At 46.2% G+C, this 16,748-nt stretch overlaps 1 protein-coding gene across 1 annotated transcript in view; it reads right to left on the bottom strand.

The window, feature by feature from the left end:
* Window positions 1–16,748, bottom strand: part of MAP4K5 (mitogen-activated protein kinase kinase kinase kinase 5) — a 93,596-nt gene that overhangs the window by 38,810 nt on the left and 38,038 nt on the right. Inside the window, exons 4-9 of the mRNA XM_066630313.1 lie at window positions 9,935–10,025; window positions 8,013–8,077; window positions 6,804–6,859; window positions 4,914–4,961; window positions 4,778–4,820; window positions 1,822–1,894 (exon numbers count right to left, since the gene is read on the bottom strand). Coding sequence (XP_066486410.1) covers window positions 1,822–1,894; window positions 4,778–4,820; window positions 4,914–4,961; window positions 6,804–6,859; window positions 8,013–8,077; window positions 9,935–10,025 — 376 coding nt within the window. The remainder of the gene's footprint in view (window positions 1–1,821; window positions 1,895–4,777; window positions 4,821–4,913; window positions 4,962–6,803; window positions 6,860–8,012; window positions 8,078–9,934; window positions 10,026–16,748) is intronic.

Here is a 16,748-nt window from a genome sequence, read left to right on the forward strand (position 1 = left end):
ACTGGTATTATCAGAACACTGAGACATTAAACAAAATGGTCTTAGAAACCACACACCACAAGTAGCCCATCTCCACAACATCCATGTCTGTTAAAGGCACAGTTCACATGACTTGCCTCACAAGAGCTGCAAAGAATGATAGCCAGGGACTAAAGTATCTCAGTCACTTTCAGATTGTGGAAGTTTTTACAGCTGAGATTGGCAAGCTCATGGCTTGGGCATTACACTAATCACATAAGTAGGCACCTCCAAGTCAAGAGACGTTTAGGTGAAGTACAACACCAGGATTCTCCTACAGCAGAATCAGTGGTGTCACTGGCAGGAATACTCCAATGCTGCCTTTGAACACTTTTTCACAAGAACTGAGCTTAGGAGAACTATCAGGCTCAGGAGGAGGTAAACGGAGATATCTCCTTAGAGAAGGGCATCTCAGACTAGGGCGTTGCAACAGCCCAGCCTGACGGCCCTGGACTATTTCCCCTTAACGGGCGGGGGCAGGGGGAGGCAGTGACACGATCCCCAGGGTCGCATTGCTAAGGGGCTGCAGGAACTGGCATTTACTTACCAGTCCCTGCTGCAGCCTCCCAGTGAAAGCGGAGCAATTGCGCTCCACTTCTGGTTTTGGGGAGGCAGGGTGCAACAGCTCCACTTTCACTTTTTAAGCTTTGAGGACTGTGGAGGGTTGCGCAGGGCTCCCTGCACCCCCGGGAGGCTGCAGCAGGGACTGGTAAGCGCATGCCAGTCCCTGCAGCCCACTTAGCAACTCGATCCTGGGAATCGCATCGCTGCTTTCCCCCCGCCGCCCGCAGCCTTGCCCACTCCCCCGCAAGGACTTACTACAATCCTCAAACTCCCTGAGAGTTCGAGAACCGCAGCCTTAGAGGAATAAGCACCAATCCGCCCTGCAGAGGGATGGAAAGATAAAGAAGGGGAGAAGGCAAGCCCCAATGGAAGTGGGGGCTTGTTTACTTTATTTCATTGGATGATGGGGTGACAAAAGACCCAGGCAGCAAAGTCAAATTTACTTCTGAGTCAACCTGCCTAAGATCACACTCTACACTGTAGAGTCTACAGGATTGACCCTGCTAACTGAGCTCAGGGGTATCTTAAGTGGCAGTTCTCTTTTATTTATTACCAAAGGGAAAGCAACTGTCCCTATTCACCTAGCATAACATCTCTCCCAGAAGCTGTTTGCTGTTTTAGGGACAGGGAACTATTTTCCCATTCCTTTTACTACATAAATTGCTTTGTGAATTTTGTTGTTGTTGAAAACAGCTGCCTCTGTTTATTAAGAGGGAAAGACAGGGTATCAGTTACTTAAATACATAAAAATATGTAATAATAAGTAATAAAACGCTCATCTCTTTTATATCTCTCAGATATTTCTTCTTCTCCTCACCTTTCAATGTGTTTACACTATTTTCAATACTGCAACCCACTTGAAGGGTTTGGATCTAACTTATTGCATAATACAGCTCAAAGTTTCAAAGCAGCAAGTGGCAGAAGAAGAAAACACTCTCATGAAGACATTTTGAGTTGATTTGAAGTTTTAGTGGGATGGGGGGGGTCAAGACAAGGTCCTGCACTTCAAAATTTGCCACTACATGACCAGATCCCTCCCCCCAGCCCCTGAACTGACGGATGAATTTAGCAGACGGTGCTTTGCAGCAGCTGGTTCAATTGACAGCAGTCTGAGACAGGAAGAAGAGTGCAAAGCCTCCAGCCTGCTGTCAGCTCCTCCGCAATCTTTACAGCAGAGCATGGCAAATCCTGGCTCAGGCTCACAGGTGTTTGTTCAGATAATCCCAAGGAACTCATTACCAGTAAGGGGTGCCAATGAACGATTTCCTCTTTGCAATGGTGGCCGTTATTTTTGCTGCCACACCGAAGTCAGCTGCAATGAAGAAGGAAAAACATTTCTAGAAGCTGGCCTTTCATTCTGTATGGACACCTGCAAAACTGCTACCAAAAAATCTGAGTCCTGAGATTGTGAGGCAGCCCTCACCTGGGAAAAGACATCCATGCCAGGCACTCCATGTGAGTGAGCAGTATATGCTCACTCAGCGGTTCTGGTTCTGATGCGCCTCCCTTCCACCCCAAGCTGGGCTCAAAGACTGAGTGGGACAGGAAAGTGAGCAGAAGTGATAGGAGCAAGAGAGTTAAGCAGGGAGTGCTCAAATTTCCCTGCACCCCAATCTACAAATTATCACACTTGGTTCCAATCACACAATTGCAAACAGTGCATTCATATATAAAGCTGACATCCAGGTTGCAGCAAAGTGGGCAGAGTAAGTCTGGAACAGAACCAGGCTTCAAACAGCTGCATGCTCTCTGCTCACTATAACCCAGGGCCCACAAAGTCACACACCAGCTCATTGCAGGTAAGGGGATCTTCTAAGTTGGCTGCAATGGGGAGATCTGGGGTCCTACTTCTGGGTCTAGAGAAAGGTAGGGCATGCCTAGATGATGCTTCACAGAATCTCAGAGACCCCAAGAAACAGCCATGCTTTAGATTATCTCAGGTTCAGCGTGACAAAGATGAGTCCTTCCTCAGCTCCAGCCCAGCGTCATGAAAGAGACCAGGACCAGTGGCAATTCATAAAAAGAACCTTGCTGGATCAGGTCATAGACCCATCTAGTCCAGCTTCCTGTATCTCACAGTGGCCCACCAAATGCCCCAGGAGCATACAAGATAATAAAAGACCTGCATCCTGGTGCCATTCCTAGTATCTGGCATTCTGAGGTAACCAATTTCTAAAATCAGGAGGTTGCACATACACATCATGGCTTATAACCCATGATGAACTTTTCCTCCAAAAATTTGTCTAATCCCCTTTTAAAGGCATCTAGGCCAGATGCCATCACCACATCCTGTGGCAAAGAGTTCCACAGACTAACTACAAGCTGAGTAAAGAAATATTTTCTTTTGTCTGTCTTAACTTTCCCAACACTCGGTTTTAGCTAATGTTCCCTGGTTCTAGAGTTATGGAAAGGGAAAAGAGCATCTCTCTATCCACTTTATCTACCCCCTGCATAATTTTGTATGTCTCAATCATGTCCTCCCTCAGGCGTCTTTTTTTCTAGACTGAAGAGTTCCACACACTGTAGCCTTTCCTCATAAGGAAAGTGCTCCAGTTCAGTAATCATTTTGGTTGCTCTCTTCTGCACCTTTTCCATTTCCATTATATCCTTTTTGAGATGTGATGACCAGAACTGGATGCAATACTCTAGGTGTGGCCTTACTATCAATTTGTACAATGGAATTATGATATTAACCGTCTTATTCTCAATACCTTTACCTGATCCCAAGCATGGAATTAGCCTTTTTCACCACTGCCACACATTGGGTCAACACTTGTCCACCACCACCCCAAGATCCCTCTCCTGATCCATCACAGACAGCTCAGAACCCATTAGCCTATACGTAGTTTTGATTTTTTGCACCAATGTGCATGACTTTACATTTACTCACATTGAAACACATCTGCCATTTTGTTGTCCATTCTTCCAGTTTGGAGACATCCTTCTGGAGCTCCTCACAATCTCGACACTCAAAAAAGTTTAGTGTCATCTGCAAACTTGACCGCCTTGCTGCTTAGCCCTGTCTCCAGGTCATTTAAGCAGCAAGGTGGCTAAGTTTGCAGACTACATGAAACTTTTTCAAGTGGTTAAGACCAGAAGAAATTGTGAGGAGCTCCAAACTGGGAGAATGGACAGCAAAACTGCAGATGCGTTTCAATGTATGTAAGTGTAAAGTCATGCACATTGGGGCAGAAAATCAGAACTTCACATTTAGGCTGATGGATTCTGAGCTGCCTGTGACAGATCAGGAGAGATCTTGGGGTGCTGGTGGACAGCCCGATAAAAGTGTTGATCCAAAGTGTGGCGGCAGCAGCCAATTCTATGATTGGGATAATTAGAAAAGGTATTGAGAATAAAACGGCTAATATTATAATGCCATTCTGCACTGCAAGTTCACTCAGCGGACTCATGTGCTGCTCAGAGACCAGCTTCCTCCCATGTACTAGTGGGTTTGCAGCCTTCAATTCTTTCAGCATTTGTGTCATAGTTAATACTGTAATCTTTAAAGGGAAGCCACAGCAGGTTTTTCTCCCACAGACCATGAACCCAGCTTCTTCCGAGGATGGCAAATGACATGGCAAACCAAACTTCTGGTGAGTCAAACGCCCGATCAATCCAGGCATTGTGGGACTGTGGTGAGCCTCCCTGTTTTTACCACACCTGCGAGACTCAGTTCCACTCCCACCCCCCATGGAAATGGTGTGCAGCAACAGCCGCTTTCTGAGGGGAAAGATCTTGTAGGGCCATAGAATGTATTAGCCATGGGGCAGCGCTCACCAGCAAACACTCAGGCATAGTAAAAGTTTGGGAACCCTCCACAGGTTCCCAGTGCTTGAACAGGGCGTGTGCCTGAGACACCTGCTGATCTTTTCTTTACCCTCTACTCTCTCCAGGTAAGCTGCTGATCTTATTGCTTAAAAACACTGCATATACATTTATCTATGTTAATCCTTCACCTTATAATTTCAAAGGAGAGCATTTGAAAGTGCTATACATATTCTAAATAGGAGTAGTATTAATATGTGCAAAAAGAATAGGAGAGGAAGCTGTCACCCACAGCCAGCTTCTCCTATAAACAGAAATTGACATGGAAAGGGAAAGGTTCATTTGCACTACATACAGAAAGAATACTTCCAAACTGGCCCCACAAATGTTAGGTTTGTCTTCATTCTCTAGGGTGAACCAGTTCACTTACCTAATTTGATGTCCCCATGGTCTGTCAGCAGAATATTTGCCCCCTAAAACACACAAAAAAATCCCAAAACCTGACCATTATGAATTGAGACTGGGGAATTTACTCTGTTACTTAAGATGCAATTAAATTCACCTACCTTAATGTCTCTGTGCATTTTGCCTTTTGTGTGTAAATAGGCAAGCCCCTAAAAAATTAAACACAAAATTAGAATGTAGCCCAAGTGGCCTATAAAATCCACAAACTGCTCCTTCTGCAAATATTCCTTCTCCAACAGGCCTTCTGACTTCAGCCCTGGTGCCTGGCGCCTGCAGGTTTTACTGGCACATTTACTATGTTATCAATTATTATATTTTATGTGCTGCCTTCCACTGGCGGTTTTTTAATGTTTTATATAAAACTTTAGGTGCTTAATATTTATTTTGCATTTTATAGTTTTAATTTTGATTGTATTTTAATATTGTTGTGAGTTTGAGCGCCCCTGGGAGAAAAATAGGATAAAAAGCAAATAAACAAAATCAAAGTCAAGACCAGGGTTGGTCAATGAGGTGGTGACAGAATTCAAGACTGCATCACATCAGAATGCAGCAGCAGAACAGGCCTTTTTCTTTTCTTAAATGCTCACTTTTATTTGCAACCCATTCCCTGACTATGGAATTTTCTCAGAAGCCTGTGGTTGGGGATCATGTCAAACACCTTCAGAAAGTCTAGATATATAATATCGACAAGTTCGCCTGCATTCACATGTCTGCAAAGATCCTAAAAAAGGTTTATGAAGCAAGACTGAGGCCCAAATCCTAACCAACTTTCCAGCACTGGCATAGCAGTGCCAATGGGACATGTGCTGCATCCTGCAGTTGGGTGGCACTCACGGAGGCCTCCTCAAAGTAAGGGAATGTTTGTTCCCTTACCTTAGAGCTGCATTGCCCTTATGTTGGTGCTGGAAAGTGGGTTAGGATTGTACCCTTAACCTTACATATAGAAGTAATGGATTTAAAACTTCAAAGTAAGTCCACAGAATTTGTCCACTAACTGCTGTTTAGCAGATCATTAGACAAAGTTATTATTGGTCTTGTTCTTGCTTGCACATTTCAGAATACGTAGCTGTGATCACCCCCCCCCCCACTCCTGCCCCACACATGTAGGCATCCTTCAGTCTCAGAAGACTCTGGTATCGTGCTCTGAATGGTGGTTCTGGAACAGTGTCTAGTGTGGCTGAAAAGGCCAATTCGGAAGTGACAATCCCTTCCACACTGGGAGCAAGTGTAGTCTGTCTGGCTATGGGCCTTCCTTCTTTGCCTCAGTCTGTTTGGCAAGCGTCTCTTCAAACTAGGAGAGGCCATGCTGCACAGTCTGCCTCCAAGCAGGGCACTCAGAAGCCAAGGTTTCCTATCGGTTGATTCCTCCATTCCTAAGGCCTTCAGATCCCTCTTGCAGATATCCTTGTATTGCAGCTGTGGTCTACCTGTAGGGCACTTTCCCTGCACTAGTTCTCCATAGTGGAGATCCTTTGGGATCCAGCCATCGTCCATTCTCACTACATGACCAAGCCAAAGCAATTGTCCCTGTTTTAGTAGTATGTACATGCTAGGGATTCCAGCTCATTCCAGGGCTGTGTTGTTTGGAACTTTGTCCTGCCAGGTGATGCCGAGAATGCGTCGGAGGCAGCGCATGTGGAAAGCGTTCAGTTTCCTCTCCTGTCATGTGCGAAGAGTCCAGGACTTGCTGCAGTACAAAAGTGTACTCAAGACGCAAGCTCTGTAGACCTGGATCTTGGTATGTTCCGTCAGCTTCTTGTTGGACCAGACTCTCTTTGTGAGTCTGGAAAACGTGGTAGCTGCTTTACTGATACGTTTGTTTAGCTCGGTATCGAGAGAAAGAGTGTCGGAGATCGTTGAGCCAAGGTACACAAAGTCATGGACAACCTCCAGTTCATGCACAGAGATTGTAATGCCGGGTTGTAATGCCCCACATATAAACACCGAAAAAGTTACATTTCTTACACCAGGGTTGCACAGAAGTCTCTTACCTGTAATGTCTCTCTGCACACATATGCAATCTGCAGCTCTGATAGCGGCCCCGTCACTGAAAGAAAAAGTAAATATATAAATTCTAAAGTCTGCCACAGCGCACCTTTGATGCAACGCAGTACATTCAACCAAGATAAAGCAGAGGTTCACATCCTACAAAGACTAAGGGTGTCATAATGACCCCAGCCCAGCATCCTGTTTTTAACAGTGGCCAACCAGTCAACCAAGCTCTGGTAATCCTCTAGGTTAGACTACTGCATTGTTCTGGGGGATTGCATTTTAAGACCTCTTGGGAATTAGAGTTAGCAACTTAGCAGTTGCATTTTGTATTAATTGGCATCCCGTGTAGTCAGTGCCCAGACAGCAACACCAGTTGCTACTCCATCTCCAGTACAATTCAGTGCTGCCCAGAGCCCTAAAAAGCTTGAGACCCGGCTGTGTGCAGAGCAGTCTGCTGCAACACAAGCCTGCCTGAACCTTCCATTTCTTGTTGCATGTCCTCCACTAGAACCCTGCCCCCATTGTCTGAAGTTGGGAAGGAGGGTGGCCAGGAAAAGGGCTGTCTTGGCTGGGGTGGTCCTCTGTGTATGGAACATCTTCACCAAAGACGCTTGCCCAGCTGCAACTCTGATCTCTTCCTAGAGTTAAGGCAAAGTTTTCTTTTTCACTCCTGAGCTTGCCAAAACATTTGATACAAGCTCTCCTCCTCCTCTGTGCTCAGTCTGGTTGGTAAAAATTGCTTTCTTAAACTGAGGGTTTTCTTGCTTCTGCTCAGTTATTTTATTCTATTGCTTTGAACAATTTATTTTGCTCAAACCAATAGGACAAAATAAAAATTTCATTTGTTAATAAAACAAACAATTGTTAATTATACATAGCAAACCTCTTCAAAATTTGAAAAATGGTACACAAATGTTGTAAATCAATAATAAAGCACAAGAGAGTGTCATTTAATTTCCAGAATTCACAGTAGCTCACATGGTTTAGTGTTTTATAGGGTAAAACTAGCACCTGAAATTATGCCTGGAAATGTATCAGCAGACAATGAAACTGCTGTGAAGTAGGTGTGAAACATTCATGTCTATTTCAAGACTTTCCTGTGCCTTTCAACTGGGTTTGAGCAGGGGCTCTTCCCAAAGGATCATGCTCTGAGGCCAGCCAATGTTTGAAAACACGCACAGCTTAAATAGACACAAGTTTCTAGTTACCATGATAAATGTCTTGAAGGGACCCTCCTCCACAGTACTCCATACAAATCCACAACTTTTCACGACTGTAAAAAAAAAACACCGACGTTACCAGAACTAAACAAATGATTACAACAAAATCAACCAATCAAGCACTAGTGAGAGGTGTTTGAAAATGGTGTTATTTATTTTTCTCAGAAGTAAGCCCCACTCTATTCAGTAAGACTTAGGCTGCAATCCTATCTTACCAGAAACAAACACCTCTAGGTACATCCTGTTCCTAAGACTCAGGGGCATATAAACTTTCCTTGGTCATCTTCACAGACTCTTTGAGACTACAACTAAGTGCCATATCTTCAAAATTATTCCCATTTTATCGGCAAAGGAACTGAGGACAGAGGCCTGTTTAAAGTCAGTCCATCATCCATGAGCTGGTGAAATGGCCACCAACCAGCAAGTTGGAAGAGGCAATAAATTCAGGGTGCCCTGAAACTGTCCACCATCTCCCCCAGTCTCACTACTCTGACCTGCTGCTGCCCCATTCTCTTCTTGATTGCTTTTATTGAGGAGGGGAGCCTCAACTTGCTCTCCATGTCGATGATGTAGCTGGAAGGGGGCGGAGCACTCAGCCTGGCAGGGAGGTGGGTGAGCGGCCCCTCCCTTCGGAGCCATTCCCAGCGGAGGGGTGCAAAATGGAGCCGTACGGCTCGTACGCCCACCTCTAGCTGAGTGCTCCACCCCCCTCCAGCTACACCACCGCTCCATGCTACTGTTCACATGGCAGTCAGGTTTACTATGATTCTATTTCCAATCTCAGTCTATCCATCATAGTCTCCCTCCACTGCCTCCTCAAACCCAAAGTGGTGGGGGAGCAGGAGAGATTCCGCTCTGAGGATCTGCCCACCCAGTTTTACAGAAACAGAGGCAAAAGTGGCAACAGTGATGGAAGAGGACAAGGTCGAGGGAGGGATCAAGGTGCTTCATCCAGGTACTATTGCAGCTTGAGCTGGACCTGGGCCTTTTTGCACAGGAGAGCCTAGGAGAGGGCCCAGCTGACTGCCCTGGGTTCAAGACTCAAAGCAGACTCAAAGTCCCATTACCTTTGCAAATTTCAGCCATCAAATCCAGGTCAGGGAAGGAGGCTCTCTTGTGCAAACTGGCAGTTGGGTGAGATGTGCATCCCTGCATTTTCCACCCAACCTGCACTCTGAGGTTGGATTGGCTGAGATGTGTGAGGGGGTCATCTCAGGGGCAGCCCCCACCAATGGCTTGCCCTGCCTGGTACCATTCAGCGGAAAACTTGGCTTTTAACCCAAGCTTTTCTAAGTTCACTTGAGTCGTCACTCTCCTCACGACTTGTGGTTAGTTCCTACTGTCTCCTCACGACCTGTGGTTAGTTGTCATATTGTGTTTTATAAGCTTGTCGCGTGTTCTTAAGCTGTCTGAAGCCTCCCAGAGGGAGAAAAAGATTTAGTAGAATTTTTTTTTAATTAATAAGGAGCAGAAATACATCTGCTTCTTGATTTGCATTGGGATATTGCCTGGTTTAGAGCTACAAACATCCACAGAGTGCTTTGAAAAAAATGCCGTCCTCTCCAGCAGTGCTCTGCATCTAAGATCTCCTGAAAATGCACATGCAGGGCAAAAGATCTTATCGAATGAGGGATGGAAATATATTCCCAGAGATCTGGCCAATAACATGTAGAATTCCAGAGGAATGGAAATATGCTGCTTCAAGTTTAAGAGAGAAAAAATGTACTTCACAGCCAAGTGAAAATACTTTCACGGCCATCATTCAAACTTCACTGCAAGGCAGCCAAGTAACATATCTTGCAACAAACTTAAATATCTACTGTGGAGTCACATTTTCATAGTCATGTGTGTGCACAAAGTTTGAGGAAGTTGGCACAGGTAATAAATTTATATAATTCAGCAGCCCTTACCTGAGATAGCTTCCAAAGTAAGCTACAATGTTACAGTGTTTGCACTCCTTAACCATGTAGATTTCTTGTTGTATCAATGAAAAGTCATCCCCTGAAAACAGATTAGTGTCATAATTAAAGTTGTCACAGCAGCTTCTTGTACAATTAATTGTAGAAGTCAATTAACTGATTAAGGGCCCAATCTTATCGAATTTTCCAGTGCCGGTGCAGCTGTGCCAGTGGGGTGTGTACTTCATCCTGTGTTGGGGAGGCAATCACAGAGGCCTCCTCAAGAAATGGGAACATTTGTTACCTTACCTCGGGGCTGCAATGCTGCTGCTGGAAACTTGGATAGGATTGGGCCCTCAATCTGCAAACATTTGCACATAAAGGAAAATATCGTGGGGGGGGGGAATGCTGATGGAACACATAACCTAACAAGCTTCATATCCTAGAGAGAGAGAGAGAATGCTTCTCAAGGTGCTCTTTGCCTTTATTTTATCATTTGTTTTCCTTAAAAAATGTTTACCCGCCTTTCTAATGGAATGAGCCTCAAAATGGCCTACCATAGATGACAGGATAAAAAAAATTATTTTTTAAAGAGGAGCACAAGTACAAATATCACTGACAAGAATACTTTTTAAAACGCTGCCACTTGACTTTAGTACTAAAGCTGACAAACCCTGGAGCCTTCATGACAACACCCCAAGGAGCAGGCTGCACGACTGCGCTTGCCAGGGGTTGAACCGCTCTGAGGCTGGAGAGGGCCCAGACAGACTGAAGGGACTAGGAAAGGGAGGGCAGAAGGTGAAGGGGCTAGGAGAGGAAGGTGGAAACGAGGAGAGGTTAGGAGGAAAAGCAAGGACAAACTGAGCAGGGAGGGGCCAGGAGAAACAGGTAGGCAAGGAAACATGAAGTCCACACATAGAGTTAAAGCAGCCAGCCTGAGGCTGGGCAGAAAACGGGTTGTGCAGCCTTATTGAGATGTGCAAAAAGCAGGCAGCAACAGCTCATAGCAACAAGAGGCTGAAAACACTTCGGAAATGTGTGCAATTACTAGCAAAAATACTCAGATCAATGGTACTTTAACAGATGTTAATCCCTTTCCATTCACTCCCCCCCCCCCATATTCCACTCGGTGCATCCACCGCCCTGGTTTGCTACTTCTGCTACGTTCTCTGGCTGAACACAAAAGTGCTTCCTGGAGGGCCAGCAGCAGCAGAGGGCCTGGCAGCTTTGAGTCTCAACGCTGCAACACGACTCTGGAAAGAATGTGCTCAGGCCCCAGAATGCTGGGAACATCTCATGATGCCTCAGGGCTACCAGACCGCCTGCTCCATTTTATGAGGGACTGGCCTAGTGGAGCAAGGAATCATTCCAAGTCCCAAGCTGGCTGCAGAAAAACTGTGTGCCTTGGGGACAAGCTAGGCCGGGGGAGGGGGGCTGGCAGAGACCTCAGGGAAGATCTTTGCTGTTGCGCCAAACCCTGGAGCAGGCAGGAGCCTTTGGTTCCTCCAAAGCTCAGCGCATCAGAGCTCCCTCCCCTTACTGCTAGCAATAGCACAAACAAATGCTCTCTTATGCATTTCAGACAATCGTGACTTTTTATGGTGACCCTCAAGCCTTTCCCCTCCCCCACAAAGTTCTTTGGGACATGGTGAACTTGGGGGGGGGAGTGAGTGGCCTCCTATGTCTCACTGATCTTCAGAACAGCTGCCTAAGGGACTCACACTGCTTCCGCAGACTCCAAAACCCAGCTGGACAGAATGGCCCCCCATTCCCTCCCCCCAAATGTCTCTGGTATGCACAAAAGGATTTGGACAAGGGGTCTCTCGTGTCAATGCAGAGGTGCAAAACAGAAGCCCGCCCAAAGTTCAGCAGGACATGAAAGAACCCCTGACCACCATGCCCTCTGTGTGAGCCAGAGAACTTGGGAGGGGCGGAAAGGGGGATGGCAACCACAAACAATGGCTTGCCTACAGGTTCAAGACAACGTACGAGGAATTTTGCTGTTACCTCCACCACCAGCTGTGTCATTCCCTTTGTCCCATGTGCAATGTTTAGATTTATTATCTGTAACACGCTACACGTATCAATGACTAACAGTGACAGGAGAACTACGTGCATGCTGTCCTCCACGCAGCCACACACTAGCACTTCCTGTTCAAGTCTGTCAAGATTTACCTCCCTCCCCCGCTGCTCCCTTACCAATATATACACACAATATTACTAAGTAACAAAATGGCCATCATCTTGACCCCAAAATGATCATCAAGGGCACATGTGATGGGTCTCAGTGCCTAATACATGGATACACGGAGCACTGCAGCACACATGCGCCCCTCACACAGTCCTCGTCATGAAAGGCTTTCACTCCCCCTGCCCCGTCATTCCCAAACAAAGAATTTTATTCTCCCCCACTGGAATGAAGAAGAGCAGCCTCCGGAGGCAGAGCAAAGACGGACTGCCAGAAGGGAGGGAGGGAGGGATGCATTTTGCCCATTTCTCAGCTGCATCTCTGGTTGCTGTTCATAAGAACATAAGAACATAAGAACAGCCCCACTGGATCAGGCCATAGGCCCATCTAGTCCAGCTTCCTGTATCTCACAGCGGCCCACCAAATGCCCCAGGGAGCACACCAGATAACAAGAGACCTCATCCTGGTGCCCTCCCTTGCATCTGGCATTCTGACATAACCCATTTCTAAAATCAGGAGGTTGCGCATACACATCATGGCTTGTACCCCATAATGGATTTTTCCTCCAGAAACTTGTCCAATCCCCTTTTAAAGGCGTCTAGGCTAGACGCCATCACCACATCCTGTGGCAAGGAGTTCCACAGACCGACTACACGCTGAGTAAAGAAATATTTTCTTTTGTCTGCCCTAACCCGCCCAACACTCAGTTTTAGTGGATGTCCCCTGGTTCTGTTATTATGTGAGAGTGTAAAGATCATCTCCCTATCCACTCTGTCCATCCCCTGCATAATTTTGTATGTCTCAATCATGTCCCCCCTCAGACGCCTCTTTTCTAGGCTGAAGAGGCCCAAACGCCGTAGCCTTTCCTCATAGGGAAGGTGCCCCAGCCCCGTAATCATCTTAGTCGCTCTCTTTTGCACCTTTTCCATTTCCAGTATGTCTTTCTTGAGATGCGGCGACCAGAACTGGATTCCTCTGGTCAGGAACAGAACTGCTCCTCTGTTCTCCTCGCTCCACAGAACTTAATGGGAGCTGTGGGAAACTGAGCCAGCCCTGGCTGAGATCCTTGAGTTACAGAACTCTGGAAACTAGAACCTGATTAGATTATTCTACAGGCCATGGGTCCCAGCGCCCCGCTCACACCATCCCCACCAGACGCCAGACAGGTTGCACAACTGTTAGCCACAGTCTTGCTCCACCTCCAGAGAAGGCAGGCTGCTGCTCCAGCTCAGAAACACTGGACAGACATTCCCAGACTTCTGTTTTTCACCTCTTAGAAATGTCGTCTAAAGCAAACTCTCAAGACAAGATCAATAGTCGGCAAGCATGCAAAAGGGGAACTGAAAAAACAGCTGTGTACTGGGGCAGAAGAAGCAACTCTCTGACTGGACTCTGGCAGGCAGACCACAGCCTCACAAGGTCACGATCACCTCCCCAAAGGAGGCACGAAGCCTGCTAGCCATCCAAGAGTCAGCCAGCAAAGGCCTCCGACACACACATATACGTGCACGCACGGACGCACTCACCACAACTTTGCAACATCCTCATTACTGATTAGAAGAGGAAGTCACCAAGGGCCACTGCCTGTATGGATACTCTGAAACGGAACATCTACACCAGGGGTGTCAAACTCATTTCATACAGAGGGCCGAATAGCATTCATCATGCCTGCTGAGGACTGGAAGTGACGTCATTAGGCAGGAAGTGATGTCATTAAACAGGTCATAACCAAAAATAAGCACTTTTTTTCTCACTTAGGAACTCATTAGCTGCAAATGACAGAAGAGAAAACGTGCAAATCTTGATCATATTTCAAGATATGGAAGAGCCCCATTTTCATGTTGGCTGCCCTTTCAGTAGTAACTCCTTAGCACTGTTCAGCAGCTGAGAGCCTGGGGGCCGCATCCGCGGCCGCATCCAGCTCCCGGGCCTTATGTTTGACACCCCTGATCTAAACATTTTTAGGTGGTGGATATCAAACGCATCAGCACACGTGGCATTTTCCTCCATAACAGCCATACTCAAAAGGCCGCTAGCCGCAGATGTAAGAAATTCAGCCAAGTCCTAAGAAATTGTACTGAGTTTTGTGCTTCTTGCGCCTTTTTGTTCCTGACTCTGCAACATGTCTTCTGGAGCACCATTTCTGAGGACTAGAAACCTTTAAAGTAAAATCTGTAAATTTTGGGATTGAGATTGGTAAATTTTGCAGTAATTCACAGAAAGTACAGATTTGCGTGCCTGGATTAAAGGCTGACTATAAAACTAAATGGCATTGTGTGTAAGTGATTGCATACATGCAGGGATCTTTTAATTATCAGGATGATAATCCATTTTTTTTTCCAGATAAACAGATTTCTTGTAATAAAAAAGCACACAACTTCATTCAACAATCAATACAGTCAGATACGAATCCTACAAAAATATCAGTTCAAACAATCCTACTAAATTAGCAAGGATACCACTCCGTTCCCACAGCCCTCAGTTCTTCCACTTTGGATCTCAAAAATCCAAAAAGTGGCTCAAACTGATTACTGTATAAAAGAGGACAGTGCCTGCAAGGATACACTCAGTTCAATAAATTGTTTTTAGTTCAAAACTGTGGTTATCCCTCAACAGTGGAACATCCACTTTGCATGCAAAAAGCCCCAGGTTCAAATCCATGGAATCTCCAGGCAGGGCTGGGGAAGACTTGGTGGGCACTTGGTGGGAAGAAAAGGTGCAAAAGAGAGCGACTAAGATGATTACAGGGCTGGGGCACCTTCCTTATGAGGAAAGGCTACGGTGTTTGGGCCTCTTCAGCCTAGAAAAGAGACGCCTGAGGGGGGACATGATTGAGACATACAAAATTATGCAGGGGATGGACAGAGTGGATAGGGAGATGCTCTTTACACTCTCACATAACACCAGAACCAGGGGACATCCACTAAAATTGAGTGTTGGGCGGGTTAGGATAGACAAAAGGAAATATTTCTTTACTCAGCATGTGGTTGGTCTGTGGAACTCCTTGCCACAGGATGTGGTGACGGCATCTGGCCTGGACGCCTTTAAAAGGGGATTGGACAAGTTTCTGGAGGAAAAATCCATTATGGGTTACAAGCCATGATGTGTATGCGCAACCTCCTGATTTTAGAAATGGGCTATGTCAGAAGGCCAGATGCAAGGGAGGGCACCAGGATGAGGTCTCTTGTTATCTGGTGTGTTCCCTGGGGCATTTGGTGGGCCGCTGTGAGATACAGGAAGCTGGACTAGATGGGCCTATGGCCTGATCCAGTGGGGCTGTTCTTATGTTCTTACTGGTCTGACCCAGTTAGTGTAACTGAGCTCATAGTCTTTTGGCATGAAAAATGACTCCAGGTTTCTCCCCATTCCTCAGGGCTAACATGATCCTGGAGAGCAGCTTTCAGTGATATCAGACAATTACGGGCTAGATGGATAAAGGGTTGATTCAGTAGGTGGCAATTTCTTCATGGGTTCTTCCATGTATTTGTGTGTCTTTGTCCTGTTCCAGGTAATCCAAAAGTGTTAATGACACTGATTCAGACTGAGCACCCGCCATCTTTTGGCCCTGAGCCCACTGCTTTGCAAGAAAAAAATGCGATTTTTCTGCCCAACTCTTTTATGAGCTGAACTCAAGCCAACAGCTAGATAATTCAGGACACATGTAAAGGAATTCAGAGAGCACTAATTAATTATGTCAGTCACATGCACAAAACCAGGTCCTTTGAGTGGATGCAGTCGGCCTTTCTCAAGTTGTTTTAATAACCATTCAGTGTATTCACATAGTGCTTACAGAAGCACACAAAGTCCAGGTTCAGGCCCTGGCATCTCCAATTATTTTATCAGAGGCAGCAGAGCTCCAAAATGTTCTGTTCCCTGGTGCTTTGGAGTCACTGATGATGCAGACAATTAAGAGAAATCTGAACCAGTGGGCTGGCTCCGTAGAAGGCAATTCCATTGGTTCAGAGTTAACCCGTTGCATGAAAATAGCATGAAAGTACGAAAGTAGCATGACCTGGAATGCTGTCCGATGCTGCCTTGGGTTCACCACTTCTGCCCAATTGCAAGCAAGCAAGCAAGAAGCTGCTCACTGTTCTCTTCATGTGGCGTCTTCAACTGTAGGACTTCTGGTATGATTCAAAGGGATGATGCAAGTGCAGGCACTCCTGTGTTTACGTGATACCTGCATATCAAACCAGAAGACCTCCTTGTTTGAAGAAACTGTGCCTGGAACAGGGGAAGGAAGCAGATGATCCACTTTCTGCTCATTTTTAGTGGGCAGAAAGCAGATCAGTGCAGGTTGCATCTGTGAAATAGTAGAGGAGGCAGTGGTGGCAGCACACTTAGGTGAAGGGCACCCCAAATATGCTTCCCTCTCACCACCACCACCCTGAAATCTGCCTGCTTATGCAGCCTGCATAATCTTGCCTAAAGCAGCAGTCTCCAAAGTGGAGACTGCTGTGCGCTGGGAAAAGTGTTCCTGGCGCAGATGGAGCTTACTGTTCCACCTTCTATTTTGATGCAGATCGCCCCAACCTTCCTGGTAGCCAGCCGCTTCTAGGGTCTATTGATCCAGCATGGTTTGCGATGGTATTTCCGGGCATTTATCACTGGCTGCTGTGAAGGTTGGGGGCGATCTGC

Source organism: Tiliqua scincoides, chromosome 1 (assembly GCF_035046505.1).
Source record: "Tiliqua scincoides isolate rTilSci1 chromosome 1, rTilSci1.hap2, whole genome shotgun sequence".
In the NCBI taxonomy this organism is placed as follows: Eukaryota; Metazoa; Chordata; class Lepidosauria; order Squamata; family Scincidae; genus Tiliqua; species Tiliqua scincoides.